Source organism: Neophocaena asiaeorientalis, unplaced genomic scaffold (genome assembly GCF_003031525.2).
Source record: "Neophocaena asiaeorientalis asiaeorientalis breed wild unplaced genomic scaffold, Neophocaena_asiaeorientalis_V1.1 scaffold9, whole genome shotgun sequence".
Lineage (NCBI taxonomy): Eukaryota > Metazoa > Chordata > Mammalia > Artiodactyla > Phocoenidae > Neophocaena > Neophocaena asiaeorientalis.
In genome coordinates, this window is record NW_020171825.1 from 2468663 (window position 1) to 2490332 (window position 21670).

Sequence of the window (21670 nt, forward strand, 5' to 3'; positions counted from 1 at the left end):
GGGGAGGGAGATGAAGAGAAAAGGGAGAGGTTACACCACGGATGAAAGAGACAGAGACGCGGAGTCCAACTTAACGGCATCTCCTGAAGCATCGAGTGGCCAAGGGTTGCCAAAGAAAGCCTGCCCTCCCCGGTCTTAGAACAAAGCACCCTGTGAGGAATCGGGCATTCCCGAGGCTGTCTGGTCAGGATCCAGAACGTTCTCTCAGGGTGTGGAAGCCGACAGTGCGGGGTCCCCAGCAGCACAGGTGAGGCAGTGCCTCTGCTTTCCAGGACCGGCAGTCTCCTCTTGGGCGTCCCAAGTTTCTATGGAAGAAGACGGTCCTTCTGGCCCACAGGGGACTGACTTCCTGAGGGGGTGGGGGCAGGCGGAGGAGGAAAGGCACCGTGGACCTCCAAAGGCGAGCTGACACGGATTTCAGACAAATGACAAAAACGTCTTTGTTTCGATGCCTAAGGGCAGGACGGGCAGCTTACAGGCTCTCTGGATTCGCACAGTGAGACTGCCTTCATGTTCTTTCCCAACAAAGTTCTTATTCTCTTGTAGAGAAAACCCTGAAAGCTCATCCAGAGACCAACTCCAGGGAAAACGAGCTCTGGCCACCCTCAGAGCAAGAGCGGTGATGTGTCTTGTTGCCAACTGTGGTCGCTGCTCTGTAACATGAGCCCTGGGAACGCACCGTCCGGTCCTGCGCCAGTGCAAGGTTCTGACCTTGGCAGCCAAGGGGAGCTACACCCGTCACCACCACCGCCCCCGCCCCTGCCGCCGAGCTAAATCCCGATCTCTTCACACAAGCGCAGCCGTTTAGCTGGAGGGTGGGCTCAGCTCTGGCCCTGGATGGTTCCAGCCCTAAGCTGAGTTCAGGCCAATAGAGCAAACTTCCCTGGGGCCAGGGCATGGGAGGGAGGAGGGGAAAGGATACAGGCCAGGGCGAGAAGCACAGAGCCCGTGTCTGGTCAGAGCCAGGGCACACGGCTAGACCCTCCTCTAGAAAACACCCCGAAGTGGAAGGATGAAGAACAACAAAGCAGACTAGGAAAGCCAGTCCTCAGCAGAGGACGTTTGGTGGAAAACAGAGCTATAATAGTGACTATCACCATCACTGACTTGTTTTGGCACTTCTGAATTCGGCTCTGCAGGCTGCGTAGCAAGGCTTCTGATGGAATGAATCTTGCTGTGTTTCCTGGGAGAAATCACACAAGAGAACTAAAGTTAGGCGAATTGGTTTTTTTTTAATTGGTTTCACATGAAAAATAACGGCATTAGGCATTCTCTCAGTAGTGAAGGCACCCAAAGGAGTTTGGATAAATGCTCCCTGGAGACAGACCCAGTCACCCTTTCTGTATCACTGGTAGGATTCGGGGGTTTGCTTCAGCCTTGAAAACGTTCTCAGCATTCCCAGCTCCCACTGCAGTGGTCCAGCCGGTTGGGAGTACTACCACTGAACGCTTACTCTCTAGTTACGGGAAATGTCATTGGGAGGGAGAAGCTGGCTGGGCCCGAGCACACTCTGAATTGCAAGCCCTGGCCTAACAATATGAAATCAATGTGCGTGTTCTGGGTAATGATTTTCTAGATCAGTTCTATAACAGAGGCCTCTGCCACTAATGAGCTACTCCTTCACAGCGCTCAGTTCAGAGAAAAGGCCCTGCCCCAGGAATGAATTTACAGACTCCACAGTAGAAGACACTGGCTTTTAATGCCACCAACACCCTCCCTTTAATCTTTTCCTTCCCTTAGTGTGGCGGCCCCCAACTTCCCAGGGGACAAGCATGAGAAACTTCTCAGGTACTCAAACACATGAAACTGCATAAATATACAGATTAAATTCCAATATCCATCCAGCTTTTCTTTAAAATACTCCAAATTAACACACCAAGGCTCCGGGGCACGCACATTCTGAGTCAGAGAGAGGCAGACCCCTTCTTATACGACCCTCAAAAGATTAATTGTGGATCGTCCGAGAAAATGGTGGGGCTTGCTTTGCTACATCTAGATAAGCATACAGATAACCTTCTGAACATTACACTTCTATGTACAGGGAGGGAAAAACGACCCCAGGTCTCCACCAGGAGAAATATACAAGGATGGTCAAGGCAGCACATCTGTTTCAGCAAAAGCAAAACAAAACACCAAACAACCTGAATGTTTCTCAACAGGGAATCAGATACCTGAAAGGTAATACTTTCACAATACCATAAAATGCTTAAGATAGATCTCAAAATCAGGGCAGCTTTAAAAAGCAAGACGCATGATTACGTACAATGTAATCCTGATTATATAAATGAAAAAGGACACCCCCAGAGCAGTTCTGCCTGTTCTTTTTGGGTGCATGAATATTTCTAATAGAAGTAACAGGAATTAGGTAGTTGTTGCCTCTGGGGAGGGAAGGAGGGAAGTAATGAAGGCTGTTGGTTAAAGGGGGTTTTCACTACATCTGTAACCACGATAGCTGCAAATAAGGGAAGAAGAAATAAAATCCTAGAAACCAATGTTAAAATGTGACTAGTTAATTCTAAGTACTAGGAACATGGGTGTTTGCTGTATCCTCTGTGCTTTATTGTAATTTTTAAATGTGTTAAACTGAAAAAAGAAAACCATTAAAACAAACACTTGCAACTGAACAGTCACTGGCGCACCATCCCTTCACCCCTGCACCCTTTTCTTTTAGTCCCTCTGGGCAGAGCAGTGCTGAAGGGCAGTGAGCTCTGGAGTTGGATGACCAGGGCCCACTTACCAGCTCTGAGACCTGGGCGAGTTACTCAACATCTTTGAGCTGCCATGTCTCCATCTTTAAAAAGGAAATAAAATAGCACGGACCTCACAGAGCAGGTATGAAGACTCCATGAGTTCCTATGTCTGAAGGGCTTGGAACAGTGCCTGGCATACAATAAGAGCTATCAGCATTTGCTAACAACAACAATAAATCCTGTTTCTCTTCAAACGTTACCGAATTAACAGGTTTATAGAACTCTCCTCAGTACTCTGTAGTGACCTATATGGGAATAGAATCTAAAAAGGTTGGATGTATGTATAACTGATTCACTTTGCTGTATACCTGAAACTAACACAACATTGTAAATCAACTACACTCCAATAAAAATTAATTAAAAAAAAACCTAAAGAAAAGGGTTTGCAATTTTTCCAATTTAAAAAAAAAAAGTTTATAGAAATACTTCGAATTCAAATCCCCAAATATTTAAGGACTCACCGGTGAGTAGGTTTTTACAGCGCTTTACCCCCTCTGTCAGCTCGTGTTCCTCTTGCATCCCTGCCCTCTGCTGGCTTCCTTTCACCCTGGAGTTAAGTGTCCCCCGGGCCTCAGCTGTTCCTAACACTGAACCGGCCGAGACTGACCGGGCGGCAGCGATTCTCTAGCTCACCGGGCCTGGGGGCAGCGATGCTTAGCCGCTTAGAGCACCACTGCCTGCAGAGAACGACTCCTCCCAAATCGCAAGTGGCACTGACGTTTCTCTTACCTTTCAAACTGCACCTTCTTATGTCCTCCTTCTTTAACATAGTCAAGAACCTGCTTCTGAGTCCGGCCACTAAAATGAAGACCACGAGAGGGGGCGGAGAAGACAGCAAGGCGTTCTCATTTCACACTCAGCACAGCCCTCCACCATCTCGCCTCCCTCCCACAGCTGGGAGACACGGGAGTTTTCTCAGCTAGCCCGGGATGAAAGCAGTCCCAAGAGAAACTGTGCTTTTGCGTCCATTCTGTCTCTTGATATTTCCCTTATACACGACAGAAAAAGTTCAATGAACTCAACAACTTAACGATTCTGTGTTTGATTATTAAGCAACCATCCCAAGATCCTGTACACTTCATGAAGGCAGGGATAGCTCTGTTCACAGTGTACCCCCAACACCTAGAGCAGAATCTGACATGCAGTAGACACTCGAAGATTGGCTGAAAGAATGAGTGAGAAATTGAACCAGTGATGGGCAGGTCTACATAGCATTCGGTGAAGCTACAACAAGTGTTAACGAGGTGCTTTTGCTTCTACAGAGAAAGGAAATCCTTTCCGAATTAGAAGAGTTCCTCTACGCGTTGTCTGTGGCTGGGGAGACTGCCTAGTGGCTACCTAACGTTCAAACTGAACACACCAAGGGGCTGCCAGGAGCCTTCTGTGATGACCCAGCAAACATGCCATCAGCCAAAGCTCTTGGAAGCCAACTTTCCCGAGGAAAGTCTTGGGGAAAATGACCACATGGCGAACAGAGAGATGTGAAGCAGAATCCTTACCTGAACCGAAACGATGACCCTCGGCTAAACAGAACAGGCTTTGGCTTTGGTTTGGGCTCTTCAAAAAGTCTAAAAAAGGCATGATGTTCAACACAGATTTTCCAGAAGGATTTGCAAAAGTCCCGACTGGCCATTAGGAATTCCAAGGTATCCTGGTATGAGCTCTAGAAAGAGAAAATAACACTTCGGTTTTTTCCATTACCCAGAGACATTCAGTTACAATATGGGAAAGGGGGCAGAAAACAAATTTGTCCAATAAAATTTCAATTGTGTATTTTATTATAGCGTGACCATAAATCCACATATTTAGTAAAATACATTTGTTCCTCATGACGAAATGTAGTCATCATCGTTCAACCATTTTCTTCCCCACGTAATTCCTTAGAGGAACACGCAGAAAATGGGGGTACTCAGCAGAAGTTGTAACATTCCCTTGGACAGAAATCATAAACAAATGCTGTTCACTTGGCTTGCATTTCCTTCGTTAAAAAAATATCCAAGTACTGAAATGCCTTTTCTGCCTCCTTAGAATAACTGAAACACACTTCTTCTTTCTGGTTTCTCCCCCACGGCTCATGCCAACTCTGAATATTGTACTTAAACCTTTTCTCCATCAGAAAGCATATGGCTCCAGCCTCCAGGTGGCCCCAGGGACCATACAGGAAATGAACATTTTTTCTGGAGCACTGAAGTATCACCCAAGGCTGAAAAATTCATGTCCTTTGATTTGGGAAAGGGGATATGGTAATTTTCTACTTATAGACTGAATGCTCTCAATTTAAGTGACCGTATTATATAAACAAATGTTACCACAGCCCTTAACATTCTCAGCGGTTCCGGCCATTTTGGGAGAAATCTCACAGTTCTCGGTAGTGCAGCCTCAACTCACAGACAAGTCGTGCTGCAGTACCCAGCCTTTTGGACTCAAAACACGTCTTCTCATAGGAAACAACTTCCAGTGGGTGCCTGTTTCCCAAATCAGGCCATAAAAACCTATTTCATCCATAATGTAACCAAATTACTATAAACCTAGACTGCCATTTATAATCTTTTTTTACCCCCATGGGAGAAAGCAGTCCAGTTCTGGTTGCGGGCATCAGCACCCTGGCGCCCATCCATCCCTAGTTTTATGGCGGATGGAGAAAACGCTTTCTTCCTTCTCTGACCTGGCGCCACGTGAGCGACATCTTTAAAGGGAGGGTCTTCGGGAAGTGTGCTAGGGGAGGGGCCGGGTCAGCTCGTGAGAGTGCGCCGTCAGGGGCTGGGGACTACAGCAGGAGCGCCCCTGGGTGGGGAGGGACAGACCTGGAGCACGGCAGAATGCTGAACGGGCTGTCGAGGTGGCCGAGGCTGGAGACACGGCGGCTGCACAGGAGGGGGCGGCCCGTAGGCGCACAGCGAAGTGACCCCTCCCTGGGCACACATCTGTGCCCTCTGTCCACTGCTGAGGACAGCTGCGGAGGGACCGAGCGTCTGGATACACAGTACAGACTGGCAGACACCTGGAGAGCTGCCGGCCGTGGGTTCCACCTGCACCCTAGCGGGACCCGCCCCGCCCCAAGGGGGCTCACTGGTCTCCCCCTCTCTCCCGAGAGGCACTTACGTTCACATCTGGGCGGAGCTTGATGAGAAAGCGCTTCCTCTTGAAGCTCAGCTTCCGCACCTTTGCCCAGTTGAAGGCATTGATCTTCGTAAAACCCTGAGAACAAAGGTATCGGCCAGTGAGCCGGGAAATGAATGACAAGCAACATGCGAGTCGGGAGCTGAAAGGAGGGCTGACGTTCTCCCACTCCTAAGAATGCCTCTTGCTGGAGAATTCCCAGGCTCTGCGACTGAGGGATGACCCCCTTCCCTTCCTGGATCATTGTTTCTCACTAATTACATGATCTGGCCTTCAAATTAAGTCTGCCTCCAGGGAGAGAAGAGGCTGGCCGAGGGGCTCATACAGAGAAAGATAAATAAAAATAAACACCATGATAACCACCACAACTACTGGCGACCATCACGGGCCGAGTGCCAGGCACTGTCCCAAGTCCTCTACAGCCCTTATCTTGTGAAGCCTTACACGGAACCCAGGGAGCTGGATTTATTATCTTCATTCTACACCTGTGGAAACTGCAGCATGGCTAGATTTTAACTTGCTCGAAATCACACGGTTACCGCAGCAGAATGAGATTCCCGGGCATGTGCCTTAACCAGCAGCTGTTGTATAGCCACAGAAGCAACACAGCGGTTAGCGATCACCTGCTCTGTCCACACGGCTCTGCTTCCAACAGCACAAGCAGGGCCGGGGAGGGGAGACCCCACCCTCCGCGTGTCTCTGAGGCCAGAGAACAGTCTCCGGGAGGGACGCACACATCTTCATCTTTGATCGCCAGGTGGGAGTGGGGGAGACACAGCGGGGAGTCGCCAGATACCAGCTCCTATCTGTGCCGTCCTCTCAACTGAAATTAGAATTCCTCGAGCCCGTTTGAACACCAGAATCATTCGTTTAAATTGGTTAGAATGAAGCAATTAGGCACAGGCAAGGAGATTAATTTCAAGATACTGTCCTTGTATATGATGACATTACGGAACAATTCTCAACACTTCAAGTGTCTCAAACACAATCCAAGCAAATTAATTCAATTGCGAGGCACCTCTTCCCCCGACTATGATCTTTAGAAATGTTTAAGCGTTTTGACTTTGAAGTGGAATGGTAGGACTGATCTCATCAGGGACGCCTAGATTATTTCTGCAGGTCAGTGGGTATTAGGGACAGTCACCCCCTCAAATACCATGCTGCTCACAAAATGTCACTTCCTAGTGTCCCACAGGAAACCCAACTTCAACTTCTCTTGGGACACGGACCCTTTGGTAATTACTGTCCGTCGTAAACATCTGATACAGGAGCAAAGAATCACTGGGGTTACTTTGGTAAAATACGAAGGGGGAAATGTAACCCAATCTGGCAAAGCTCAAAAAAAGAGTTTTAGGTCATGCACCTATTTACACCTTCAAAACTGGGTGAAATCTGACCCTATTTCATGAGATGAAATAGGGTCAGATGCTTTCTTCATACCCCTTTGAAACCAAAGCACTTTTGTTTAAAAGAGAAAGCCTTGAGGGATATATTGTACAGCACAAGGAATCTAGGCAATATATATATATATATATATATATATATTCTTTTTTTAAATTAGGTATCATTTTTTTTAATTGAAGTATAGTTGATTTACAATACTGGGTAAGTTTCAGGTGTACAGCAAAATGATTCTGTTATATGTATTTATATATATATATGTAAACATCTATAGTCTTTAAAAAATTCTTTTCCATTATAGTTTATTACTAGGCAATATTTTATAACAACTTTAAATGGAGTATAACCTATAAGCTATTCAATCACTATGTCATGTACCTGAAACTAATATAATATTGTGAACCAACGACTTCAATATAAAAAAAAAAGAAAGAAGTCTTGAGGAAACCTTTGGGGTGATGAATATGTTCACTGTCTTGATTTCACTGACGGTTTCACAGGATATACATATTTAAGAACTTATACATATTTAAGAACAGCATGCTTTAAATGTGTGCACTTAATTGCATGTCAGTAATACTTCAATGAAATTGTCAAGAAAAAGAGATGCATCAGTCAATGGCAGTACAGCGGCAGTGTGGTCAAGGGTGCACACGCGTCAGAGTGCAGAGCGCTATGTCCTTATGTAAAACACAGGTAAGGGTCCAAGAGCAGTATGTGCGTAGCCGCAAAATTACAGCAGGACATGGACATAGCTTCTGTGAATTTATAAAACTGCTACATCTTCTAAGTTAGGTAAATGTGAAACCACAAACAAGCTAACTTAGGTAAAACCCAAATCAGGTTAAAAAAAAAAAAAAGAACCCAAATTAGGTTAAAAAAAAGTCAGATGACTATCATGGGCAAGTGTGAAAACGTGTTTATATTGGGGATCTGAAATCTTGATTCCATTATACTATGTTCAAAGTTAGGTCAACAGAGAGATTGGGATTTCTATGATCCTACAAAGGCAATACCTGCAAACAAACCTGCAGTCTTGGATTCCCCAACCAGAGCAAAGCAAAGGAAATGAAATCTGCAAGTCTGAGGGTCTGGACAGAAACAGGAAACCCTGAGATGAGGTTTGTTTTTCCCTGTTCACCTAAAAATAACTCTCAGAGGTCTTAGCCTGGACCACCCAACTTGGAATCAGAGTTGAAGGGCCAACTCTTATCTCTGCAACACCAGGGGAACCGAGCTGGTTCTAAACGCTCTTACCTGAAACACTAGAATCCCCGTGTTGGCCACAGCCAGGTTGATCTTAGTGCCTTCCCGGTCCTTAGCTGGGTGCAATCGGACGCCGTACATCTCCAGCCTGCGGGCAATCTCCAGGAGCTGGAAATCCGATTCTGCGGGTGTTTGTCCACTGACAAAACAAAAATTCAAGAGAAAGGCCAGGAGATTTGAATTCTCCGTGTCTATGAATTCAAGATTAAGCATCTTCTCTTCGGAAAGAAAAAGGCATTTCATCACCAACAATGGGGCTACCCGATCGGATGACACCCGGCCTCCCATTCATTATAATCCGAAGTTGAGCAACTGGAACAAAAGCTCTATTGCTTGTGTAACACAAAACCCCCAAAAGTCTATCTCAAACTCGGCCAGTTTTTTGGAATCTCAAAGAGTTTCCTTTAAGGTCATATAAAAGCAAAACACGACCATGTTGAAACAAGTTTCCAGTCACTTACAGTAGCCCTAAACTTGCAAAGTTCAACACTGTCAAGGCCACTATCACCAAGACTCAAGTGCCTTCCTTGAAAGACAACAACGAAAACAAAAGGAGCAGAGAAGGCTTTGAAAATATTTTATTGATCAAAACAGAAAACCAGAATGGACGTGGCGCAAAGGTTCTCCATTTTCACAATATTCTTATACTGTCCCTAGTTATCATGTCCTCTTCCTGATTTCCTGGTACTTGGTCTTATACTCTTCCTTTTACTCCAAAGCACGGGGTGTCCTAAATTCCAGTGTTACTCTGGTCTCATAGGAAAGCAAGCAAGGAGCCCAGAGGTCTGGTCTTGAGTGGGTAACCTGTGTTACCAATAGTCCAGGATAAGAAACAACACTCACTGAGCCTCTGCGCTCTCTTCCCTCACCCTTTGTATATTTCTTCCCAATAAGTCACGTGTGTGTGTGTGTGTGTGTGTGTGTGTGTGTGTGTATCCACGTATGTCGAAGGACAGAGAGAAGGAGCTCAAAGCAAGTAGGAAGCAACAAAGGAGACTTACATGTGGTTATGGTGAAATTCCACAATTTTGTCTTCTAGTGCATCTTGCTGAGGTATGTACTTATTTTTTGCTAAATGCTCTCTGTCCGATGAGTGTGTGTGTGTGTGTGTGTGTGTGTGTGTGTGTGTGTATCCACGTATGTCGAAGGACAGAGAGAAGGAGCTCAAAGCAAGTAGGAAGCAACAAAGGAGACTTACATGTGGTTATGGTGAAATTCCACAATTTTGTCTTCTAGTGCATCTTGCTGAGGTATGTACTTATTTTTTGCTAAATGCTCTCTGTCCGATGCTTCATCAAAATCCCCAATCTCAGCTACAAAGGAAGAGAGAAAGAAAAACCAGCCACATATGATTAATACTTCACAATTTGTTATACTCCCAGTAGATTGTTCCCCAACTAGCAAACCGGAAAAACTAGCAGACAACACAAGGCAATCCCAGCTGGTAGGTATCCTAAGGGCTAGATGTGAGAAGCGGTGGCTGTAAGGGCATGTTTAACAACCGTGCCAACGTAAGATGACAGTTTCCGCTTTTTCTCATCTCTACCAGTTGAAAAGAAAACTTCAGAATCATCCATCTTTAGCCATCCGTGTTCCTGGTTTGTTTCTTTCCTCCCCATCCCAACTAGGGGTTCACTTCTACTTCAGGCAGTACATTCCAGTTATGTGGATTAAGGCCTTCTGACTTCTAAATAAGCCCCAGAATTTCAGGGCTTGACAAAATCAACTTTGGAGACACACGTATAGCAATTATTAGTGCAAATCCCAAATGCTTTACCATGTAGAGAAAAGACGATTATAACTAGGGGTAAACGTACATAATCTAATTTGGCAAACATAAATTCAAGTGTCTTAAATTTTGTGTAGTTGTGTTGTCAGAAATGACAGATCAGATCGCAAATTCTTACAAATTTGTAGTCTACAAGGAAGTGAATGCATAATCTTCTCAAGTCCCCAAATTGCTCTAATCTGGAAAACTAAAGGATAGAGCTTTAAATGAATAATTGTACCTTAACACTAGCTCCAGCTCAGTTTACAGCAATTTAATACAGATGGAACAGCGTGCCTTTATCATATAGTCTGTGTAACAAGCTTAATAAAACGACCAGAGTCCAACTGTTTACAATAAAAGTAAGCCTAATTTTCACTTTGTCACGTGAAGCAGCTTGTCACACTCTGGGCAATGCACCCCAGTGATCATGCAGGATGTGGCCTATGTGTTGCTATAAATCACAGCCACTGAGAATATTTGCTTGGCACCAGCTGGGCCATTGGAAGAATCAGTCACCCACTAGCTTCTCACTGCCATGGCAAATCAATAACATTATTTCCTAGTTGCACTTTGTGAACAAATTTCACCTTCCCTGAGTAAAGCTGCCACCCTCCATCACAGGAAACTGTGCAGGAGTGGCCATACTGCCATCCTCCTCACTGGTTTGCCACGGCGATGGTGACACTGTCTTTTCTGCACTTCCTCCTATCCGGCCTCAAGCAAGCACAGTTCATCTCATTATTCACGGTAGTGCTGTTGCATCAAGTCCCCACGCACGTCGAGTTAGTGAAGACTAAACCATCATTCCCAGGGGAAATACAGGGTTAGGTTCCTGCGAGACCCTTGAAACATTTTCACCAACTAACCTTGTTTTCTGTTGAAAGACATCCTACTTTATGTACCTCGTTGATTCGTTAACACTGGACCCACGGCCAGCAGCACGTAACTCACGTCTGAACGAAGCTTATCTATACCCGTAAACACCTGTGTTTACTTTCTCCGTGAGGCACATCGAAACCTTCCTGCGCTCAGGAACACTACATAGCACTTCAGCAACGATGCTTGGGGGCCATTTAAAACAGGGAAATCAACAGAAAGCACAGAAATGCAAAAGGCGTGGCTCCAAAGAGATCACAAAAAGGACACTTGTATCCAGTATGACAGTTGAAACCAGAAGGCAGAGCATCACCTCCTCCGACCTCCACTGGGGAGGTGAGGGAGGGGCGACTCCAATTTTTTTACCCTCTTGCGCATGTCTGCAAGTAACCGTGAAAGCACTCACAGTATTGATTCTGGGCTTACAAATAAATTTCAGAGAGCAGGTGAATTTGCAAACATGCCATCTGCAAATAATGAAGACGGACTGCGTATGTGGGAGGGAGAGGGGACTCACCTAAATCCTAAATTTCTTACGAGTTTTAAGTTTGGGTTTCTTAACATATATGGATTTTATAACAGAGCCTTTTCCATAATTCAACATGAACGAGCTAAGAATTCCAGTTTTTCCTTTGGCATCAGGGTCAATATGCCTAAACTGTCTTTTCCTCAGAGTCACTTGCTTTTCAACTCCCCAAATGCAAGGGCAACACGACTGTGAAATCCACATTCTCCCACATGCTCTCTTCTTGGAAACGTGGAAGTAGGCACCTCCTTATGTCTGGAGAGTCTGAGAACTGTAATGTACAAGATATGACTATTTTTAATTAAAGGCGTTGTATCAGCTGATGTATACACTAACTTGGTTAGCAGTCTACTCTTGGCAAAAAAATAAGACCACCCCCACCCCCAAATCCTGTGAGAAGTCTCATGAGGATGTGTTTGCACAAACTTGTTCTGCCAGGTACAATCCTCAGAATGGACGCACACACAACCTGCTAGAAATCTAGCCCCACCATGCCTCCTCTGTTACGTCAGGTCCAAATAGTGTTTGATTCTTCTCTTCACCAGCTTGTCCCACTTGGTCTACTCATAATCAACTAGAGAGTATTAAAAGTCTGAAATATATACAGGGGATACCTAAGGCCAGCAACAGAGGAACCGATGAAAACAATTACAGACTATGTGAAAGATGACTCCGTGAATTCAAATGAAAAGGGAGGAAAATTTTTTTAAAAATCAGATTGCGTGTATAGATACAGAGGAGATGAAAATATAGCTCACGAGAGATAATTTTCCATCAGCATTAATATCGCTTCTGCAGAAGGGAGATGAGTTGACCTCTCCTACCTTACTGATGACGTCAATAACTACCAATAATTTAAATGAACACACTATTCACAGAGGACTCTGTGAAATTTCTCCTTCCATGACAGAATGTACAGGATGCTTAAAAATACAGAAATGGGGCTTTTTAAGTATGAGGTTATAGAAACAGTGTGTCACGCAACTGTGTATCACAGAGTATAGATATAGCAGAAATACTTCTGAACCCACCTATTTCATTTCCTTTGGAGAACTCAAGATTCTCAGGGGATTTTGAGCCCCTTGTTGGTGTCTGGGGGTGAGGGGTCCGTCAGACCGAGCACATGGTTTTCTGGATTCCCGTGACCCTCCACTTCCCATGTGTGCAAGCAAGATTCACTCCTTGTTTAAAAAGGAAGATTCACTCTTTCTTTAAAAAGGAAGGGCCTTAGGAGGAAGGGGCTACAAGGCCGAATGGCATCAGGAATAGCCGACTAAATTTCTCTCACCAAAGGCCCAGGGTCAGAGACCTTTGCTGAAGTTGCTATTCCAGTAAGGAAGCTTTATGTCGAAATTTCCCATTGTTTGGAAAGGGAGGGCCCTAGGTGAGTGAGGATAAAGAAAGGAGGGTATGTTTATTGAACACCTAACATATGCTGAATATTGATGCTATCATTTCATTTCCATCTGTTATGAAACAGATTCTATTATCCCCCTGTTCCAAAGGAAAGAGAGGCTGGTGGCTTAGTAACTTGCCAGGGTGAACAATCAACTAACAGAAACGAGGTCTGCCTGATTCAAAGCCCTCCTCTGTCCACTGTCGCTGTAAGAAGAGAGAAGACCAAACACGGGAAAGGCAAAAGTCATGTGACTTTCTGTGTCAGAGCTTCCTCATTTTAAAATGGGGATAACAGTACTGAGCTCACAGGGTTGTTATAAGAATTAAATGAGATAATATACACAGAGCTGGAACATAGTAAAGTTTTAAAAGTTCACCTACTTTTTTCTTTTCGGCCTGTCTTTTCTTTCTCACATCAGTTTTTCAAATTAATAAGAAAACATCCATCTACTAAGTCTGGCAGATATTCAACAATGGCCATCCCCAAAAAGGAAGATAAGCATGGTCTCTAGAAACACCTCATCATTTTGGACTAAGGTAATTGTTGACTACTGGGAGTGACCCTTCCTACAAACCTGTGGAAAGCTTGTTAACTGGGCAGTTATCTGGACAGGATGGGGCTGATTATATGGGACTACTTTGTATACAATGGAAATTTTAGAATGATATGCTAGCACCATTTTTTTTATACTAGTGCTTTTAGATGTTGACCTTGGTCTAGATACATAATTTCCTTCCTGAAACATAATGTGTATATTCCATTTCAAGTAACTTCTGCCTTGACCAAGACAAAAAAAATGCCCAGGTGAGTAGTCAGGAAGCCTTCGAATGAGCACAATCTAACTTATCCTTTGTCTAGAGGAAGAAAGTTAAAATATGTAGCTTCAAGCATCACTTGGGTTCCGTCCAGCTTCATGTGTCTTGGTTTACTGAACTCTTGAGCAGAATACAAGAAGGGAAATCTTTGACAGTTTTATGTCTGAAGGCTAATGGGCCATATTCAATGATGAATATTAAATGCAAGAACAGGACAGAACGAGTTCAGTCTACTTTGCCACCGTGTAGCCAAGCTTCTCCTTTGAGTCAACTGAGTTTTCAACAAACGCGTAGTCCTCAGAAAGAGGAGACAAACACCAGAACACAAATTCCCGGGTCAGCATTTGGTGCGGGAGTACATATACACAAAGTTAGGAGTACTGTTTTCTACCCCTTGGGTTTCATGCTAAGAGCATGTAAGACAAAGACAGTATTGCTTTCAGTGGACGTCAGTTTTCTCCCCACCAGGCAGACCACTGTGTTATTTCCCACAGGATTTCTGAAGGAAACCAACGGAACTTACATTGCACAATGTGTGAGACCAAGAGGGCAGCGCTGGTGTCACTACACGTCAGCCTGCCTTGAGCCAGGTCCTGCTTCACCTGCAGAGCAAATAGGTACCTGCGAATACGAAGAGAGACGGGCGTCAGACACACAGAGATGGGTGTCAAGCAAAGAGGGTGGGGAGGTTTGGCAACAAAGTCAGGCTCACTTTGCTCACTGGCAACTTGCCCACACAGTGAGGACCTAAAGAAATATAAGCCAAAGAACAAGAAAGTCTGCGCAGGAAGGATGAATTCCTGGTGCTACTGGCTGCAATGTAAATATTCACACCTCCCTTCAAGCACCGGGAGACATATGCTGCAATCTTTCCACACAATGAGTAATGCATTCCATTTTATATGGAGAGATACAGCCGTAAGTAATTAAGACTATAACTTACCACCCTATTTTTGCAGGGTATAGCACACATTTAAAATTTTTTCACAGATCAGTCGAGTATACTTTAAAAATGGCTTTATGGCTCAGACAATAACAGTAGGCTATCATGGTTAGGAAGAGCCTTGCCAATGGAACTGGAAACACAAGAGTGGCTTTTTTTCGGGAGCACAGGCTCCGGATGCGCAGGCTCAGCGGCCATGGCTCACGGGCGCAGCTGCTCCGCGGCACGTGGGATCTTCCCGGACCGGGGCACGAACCCACGTCCCCTGCATCGGCAGGCGGACTCTGAACCACTGTGCCACCAGGGAAGCCCAGATTTTTAGAAAGATATCTGCTAGTTTTGCCCACTGTCTAGAAGGAGCGTGACTTCGGCAGCAACCTTTAGCAACCAGATTCTGGCTCTCACACAACTACCCATGTGAAGGATACAGAGGTAGGACCTTGCAGAAATGGTAGGTTCCAGGTGTGGGGCAGAGGAAGGTACAAAGCAAGCCTGGAAGATCTAGTTATGCCAGAGAGCAAGGCAGCTTACAAATATAAATGGGTTATATTAAAAGGGGGGGAAAAAAACCTTGAAGGGGCGGCCACTGGCCAAAGTTGTGACAACTTGAGTAGCAATAAAGAATGATTAAAGTGAACTGAAACACATGGAACTAATAAAACTTTATGAGTCCATTATAATAGTCATAAAAATAGAAAGCAGAAAAAGTAGACTGTATCACCATTTGAGGAGTCTATTCAAGAAATTCTTTTTTAGGAAACTGGTAACCCAAGGCAAAAACTTGGGCATGTAATCTGCCTCTCCAGTAGGAAGGGTATTTCAGGATATACAGACAATCTAAGTAGATGGGGCAAAGTTCTACTTTACAGAAGAACACCGACAAATAACACAGCAAAAATAACATAATTATAAAACCCTCATCCCACATCTCTAAAGAAATTACTGACTTGGCAAGGATTGTTAATCAGTATAAAAACCACTTAGGAGTTTGGACATTTGCATACAAAGTCATATGACTTTCCGTCACAATGGAAAGGTCAGAATGTCACCACCCTTAACTCAGTGGTCAATCTCAGCATCGCTAATGAAACAGGGAACACAGGACATCACTTAGGATGGGATTCTAGCCAAGAATGTTTAACTTGTATCCTTTAGAACTAAGGTCTAGTTGGCAGGAAATACAGAAGACAGAGGAATAAGCTAAACAGGAGGCAACCAGACAAATTTAGCAGGTAGCTTTTTTTTTTTTTTTTTTTTTTTTGCGGTACGCGGGCCTCTCACTGCTGTGGCCTCTCCCGTTGCGGAGCACAGGCTCCGGACGCGCAGCCTCAGCGGCCATGGCTCACGGGCCCAGCCGCTCCGCGGCACGTGGGATCTTCCCGGACCGGGACACGAACCCGTGTCCCCCGCATCGTTAGGCGGACTCTCAACCACGTGCCACCGGGAAGCCCCAGGTAGGCTATTTTATAGTACGACCGGTTCAGTTTCTTCAACAAGATGGTATCACAAAGAGAAAAAAAAAGAGGGACTCTGCTAGATTAAGAGGTCCAAAGGGCATAACAACCAGATGCAACGTGGTCCTACAGTGAACTTCACGTTAGATGAGCAGATATAAACGACATCTGGGGAACAAAGGGGGACATTTGAGTACGGCCACGGTACCAGATGAGATGAACAGTACATGTATATGCACAGAAAAAATCAGAAAGGCTCTCTCACTGATGTGTTAATAACGCTCAGCTCTGGGCAGCAAGAACACAGTAGTTTTATCTTCTTAGTCTTGTTTACCTGTATATTCTAACTTTCTACACTGTACATTGACTACTTTTATAATAACAAAGGGTTCTTTTTAATTTTTTTTTTTAAAAAAAGGGCTTATCTTTTTAAAGAAGATGTTGGGGGTAGGATTTTATTAATTAATTTATTTATTTTTGCTGTGTTACGTCTTCGTTTCTGTGCGTGGGCTTTCTCTAGTTGTAGCAAGCGGGGGCCGCTCTTCATCGCGGTACGCGAGCCTCTCACTATCGCGGCCTCTCTTGTTGCAGAGCACAGGCTCCAGACGCGCAGGCTCAGTAGTTGTGGCTCACGGGCCTAGTTGCTCTGCAGCATGTGGGATCCTCCCAGACCAGGGCTCGAACCCATGTCCCCTGCATTAGCAGTCAGATTCTCAACCACTGCACCACCAGGGAAGCCAAAAAAAAGGGCTTTTAACACGACTAACCATAGAGGTGGCCTTAAGAATTAAATGAGATAATACATGGAAAGCATAGTGACCAGAATGAAAACATTCAGTATATGTTAGCAATTAATTTTTTAAATAAAAGAAAAATGAATCCCCTTTAAGTCGTTTAGGAAATTCCATGATTAAGAACTAAAGAACTACAGAGGCATTCTGTAACCAGAAACAAAACAAAACAACACCCACAGATCCACTAGTTGACAACAGTTGACCTTTATCCACCCCCCCAATGTAATGTTTATTCATTCGTTCATTCACTTTCTTTTCTCTCTCTGTCTCTGTCTCTCTCCTTGGAAAGTCACAGTAGAGAATGGCAGAGCATATAAAGTAATCACAACATCAGCACATAGGTTTATATGGGAAGATGTGGTACAAACCGTATCTCTGGATTAGGCAGTGGTCATTGTTTCTTGAAGCCAACACTTAGAACGACAGGCTTTAATTCTTATCTGTGTGGTTAGTTTTTACCTAAGTAGGAAGAACGTATGTTTTAAAAGCATGATGTTTCCAATATGGTAACAGCTACCAGTTCAAACACAGGATGCTGTGTCCAGGGACAGGCTCAGGGTCAGGGTCCGACAGGCTTCGGGGCCTCTGGGGAGGGTCTCCTGTGGGTGGCGACACGGCGCTGGGTTCCGAGAGCTCACCTCTTTAGACAGAGGACGAGCGGCCCGTTGCCAACTGCGGGAGGACTTTGTCACTCCCTGATTACGCTGACTTGTGCTAAGGCCCTTGTAATCTGAGAAAGACCTTCCTGGGTACCGTCTCATCTTCTCGTAAAGACAGCTGTAAGTCCCGCACGCTGGCTGCAGGGCTAACTTTAGAAATTCCGCAGCACCTTTTGCATTCTAAACGGAAGCAGCTCCAATCAAATTCACATGAAGGGCTCAAAACGGAATCAACTCTCCTTGGAGGAAGGATGGATGTGAGGAGGGAGGCGATGACAGCAGCAGGGCCAATCAGAGGGGCTGTCACTTCCAGGGACCACAGGGCAGGAAATCACACCCATCTCGATGCCATGGTTTAAACATGCCTGTTTCAATTTATTTCACCCGGGAGCTCTTCGTCTCTCTTTCCTTCTTCAGTGTACAGTACGAGGTCTCTGGCAGCCAAAGGGCAACACTGCAGCAGGCCCCGCAGAGCAGCAAATTCTGATAGGTCCCTGCACCTTTAAGAACACAGCCAAGTAGAAACTGGATCCCACGTCAGATGCGACGCTCAGAGAGTAGTGGAGTACGTCTGACCTCACCAGCACAGCCAAGTGATTCTGAGCTCTGCCAGAAGAAAGCCTGCTAACTTCTTTTCCAAAGACCCCTCCCCCAAGCGGTTTTAAACTTGCATCTGGGAGTCAGTACTTTTCTCCTTCTAGATGCCTGAGCCCTGATGTCAGTAGGACAAGAGCTCCCGTGAGAGGGTAGTTCAATAAATAGAAAGGAATTCAGCTTGTTTAACAGCAAAGGGCAATTTAATCTTCGATCTATATAAATGGGAAGCTGAAAGCTATTCCTGGAGGCCCGAAGAATCAGCTGCAGCTCCAGTCACTTAAAGTCTGCTGAACTGTGGGCCCGTTTCTCTCTGTCTCACTCTTGTCTGCACCTCCTCCGCCTATGAAGTAGTGTCCATATAGGGCTTCTCCCAAACGCTCCCTCCTTCACCATCTGCCATAGAAAACTGCCTGGCATCTCAATGGTCCCATCCTTACATTTCTGCTTGAATAGGAATTTGAGAGTGTGGGAGAACACCACTTTGGATCTGGGAAGTCGCCTTCCCGGCATACCTTGTGACAAAGCGGAAAGCAACGGGGAGCTTCTAAACTTCCTATCAATTTTATCACCCCAGAGCCAAAGGAATTCTCTCCTCGGAAAAGATTTCTAAAATGTCAGTTAACACTGGGAGCCAGAAAACAGCGACAACAAACCCCCAAACCTGCTACGTCCAGCTGAGCTTGTGTCACTTGAGGAATTTATCAGATCGGTCGGAACAGCTGGCAAAATACCAGGCACACACACACGGCCTGATGCTCACAAGTTGTCTGGAATTTTATAACGAGGACCAGAATGGTAGAAAATCACAAATCTCTAGAGATGATGATTCACAAAAACTGAAAAGGTGCAAAACTCATTGCAAAGTAGAATGGGGAGAAAGGACTGGGGTTGGGGGGCAGTGGTAATTCATGCCGCCGACTTCCTAAGCAGGATGACGGCCCAGTGAAATGCGGGAGGAAAAGGCACGCCACTGACCAACGGCTGGACTGGCCTTCAGATTCATTTCAATATTCTGAGCTTCGAGCAACATACATTCAACAACAGGAAACCAGTCCCAGAAGCTGAGACACGGTAGCCCCAATAAGGACACGGCACGAAGATGCTACTGGTGTCGGCAGCTTGGAACTCAGGTGGCAGCCCCAGCTGCCCCTTCTCCACGGGAGGCTTGTGGTTCCCAGAAGGCTTACGGCCCTCTGCAGCTCCTGGCCACTTAGCTGCTTCATTCATTGGACGGATGAAAGTGGAGGTAAGCTATCAGCGGTGACTCATTCAGAACACGCGAAGCCATGGGAAGAGTCTTCGCCTCCCTCTCTTTCTGGAATCGCACATTCGTGTACCTGGTGCCCCTCCTGACGCAGCCCCGGGATGTCCAGCAGGGACCTCAAACATGATCTGGCAGAACCAAACCATTGACTCTCCACCCTCCCCAGTCCTCTACTTCCCTCCACCCCTTCACATTCTAGTCGTCACCCATCCATCTAGCTGCTGCTTAAGTCAAAATCTTAAGCATCCCTTCTCCTTCCCTCAGCCTCCACCCACAGCCCGTCACAAATTCAAATCGACCCCGCCTCCAGCACGTGCTCCAAATGCACGTGTTTTCTCCATTTCCACTCCTACCACCTCCGTTGCCGCCATCATCTTGGCCTGGGTGACTGCCATCTCTTCCTGTCATCCTCCCCTCGGTATCTCTGGCAACCAGTCTCTCAACACTACGTATATTGGGCCTCTGCCCCACCTCAGTGCACTTCACCCTCAATGTTCCTGCCATGAGAACCCTCTTTTAGGTAACTGAACGTCTGGGGCTTGTTTCTGCCTTGGGCACTGCCTAACCGTTCCTTCTACCTGGAGAGCTCTTCCTCTGAAAATGACTGACAGATCCTTGTCACTTTCTCAGCCCAAGCACCCCAGACCAAGCACGGTAAAGTCATCACCAGTCACCTTCTATCACATCGTCTACTCCCATTGCCTAAAGGCTCTTTCCATTATCTGATATTTTGCTTGTTTATTTAATCATTGTGTCTGTTCCCGTGAAAGTCAGGCCGGTCTCTTCACCAGTATGCTCCCCGTTCCTGGAACAAGGCTTGCACACCACGTATACTCCATCAATACTGTTGACCGAATGTTTTCATCTCTTTGATACGTGATGAACCATTTAACAAACTCAACCACCCAAAATACTGGGCTCTCAACCCAGAGGGACAAGAAAGATGTGACAGCCCTCATCTCGAACAGCTGAAGCTGGAAAGGCATGTGCGGCAGGAATCTGGCTGGTCAGACTAGTGCAGCGTAGTCCTGAAAGGGAGGCGTTTTATCTTCGCACGTTCCCACCAGGCTCTGCTCTTTTGGAATACCACGTGTCTTGCTGTCAATTATGAAATGGGTAGTAGCAGGGATGAAGATGCGGGTGGTGGTGATGAGGATGATGGAGGCTGTCACTCATAGCATCCCTGCTGGGTTCCGGGCACTCTATGCATACGAGTACTCATCCTCAAAACCACGCTGGCCAAGCAAGCACTGCGGTCGCGTTGACACGGGCGTTAACAGAGGTGCAGGGGCGTTTGGTAACCAGCTGGTCACACAGCTACCAGGGGCAGGGCTTGGCCACACTCCTCCCACTTGGCCACACCTTCAAAGAAACTGACGTACAGTTTATGTCAATTCACCCACTGCAGCAACAGAGAGAAACTGAGTTCACATCTTGGTTTCACAGAAGAGATTCATCTCCCAAAACTGTCTTGTGATGTGACAGGTATAAGAGGGGGAAATACGACAGTAACAGATTATAAGCCCAGATACTTCATAGCACAGCCTTCGAGAAACCAGCTTTCAGGGAAACTGTGGTACTTTCTTTCTTCCCATGTTTGTAAACACAGCTGGGAGGGAGGAAGGTTAAACTGTCAAGCACAGAGCAGATGCTGGTCAAGGAAACATTGGGAAAATGTTTCATCAGTTGACTTAGAACATTCACTCTCTCTGCTCCACAGCAATAAATACCCAGTTTCCAAACCACTAACCTTGTGAGTTCTTCTTGGAGTTGTGTGTGGTCAGGTGGAAAGAATTTCACCACAAACTTAACAACGACATGCTTTGGCCCTAGAAAGGGGGGAAAAAGCAGTAAAGCATTTATTGATTTGTCTTTCAAATGCCATTAAAGATGTACGAGGGTATATTAGATACCAAATAATAAGTCTTACTCCAAGCTGCCCAGAGCACTTCTGCCAACATCCAAGTCACTTAATAGCTGGTTACACTGGTTACTAATTCGCATTTTCGTATTGTGGGGAGACAGACACCTGTTT

The 21670-nt window shown here is 45.6% G+C and overlaps 1 protein-coding gene across 1 annotated transcript in view; it reads right to left on the reverse strand.

Moving 5' to 3' along the window:
* The window catches only part of FARP1 (FERM, ARH/RhoGEF and pleckstrin domain protein 1), a 291979-nt gene that overhangs the window by 62483 nt on the left and 207826 nt on the right, over positions 1 to 21670 (reverse strand). The window contains exons 5-13 of the mRNA XM_024740029.1: positions 21386 to 21464; positions 14448 to 14545; positions 9736 to 9850; positions 8529 to 8676; positions 5853 to 5948; positions 4250 to 4413; positions 3480 to 3548; positions 1108 to 1183; positions 125 to 305 (exon numbers count right to left, since the gene is read on the reverse strand). Coding sequence (XP_024595797.1) covers positions 125 to 305; positions 1108 to 1183; positions 3480 to 3548; positions 4250 to 4413; positions 5853 to 5948; positions 8529 to 8676; positions 9736 to 9850; positions 14448 to 14545; positions 21386 to 21464 — 1026 coding nt within the window. The remainder of the gene's footprint in view (positions 1 to 124; positions 306 to 1107; positions 1184 to 3479; positions 3549 to 4249; positions 4414 to 5852; positions 5949 to 8528; positions 8677 to 9735; positions 9851 to 14447; positions 14546 to 21385; positions 21465 to 21670) is intronic.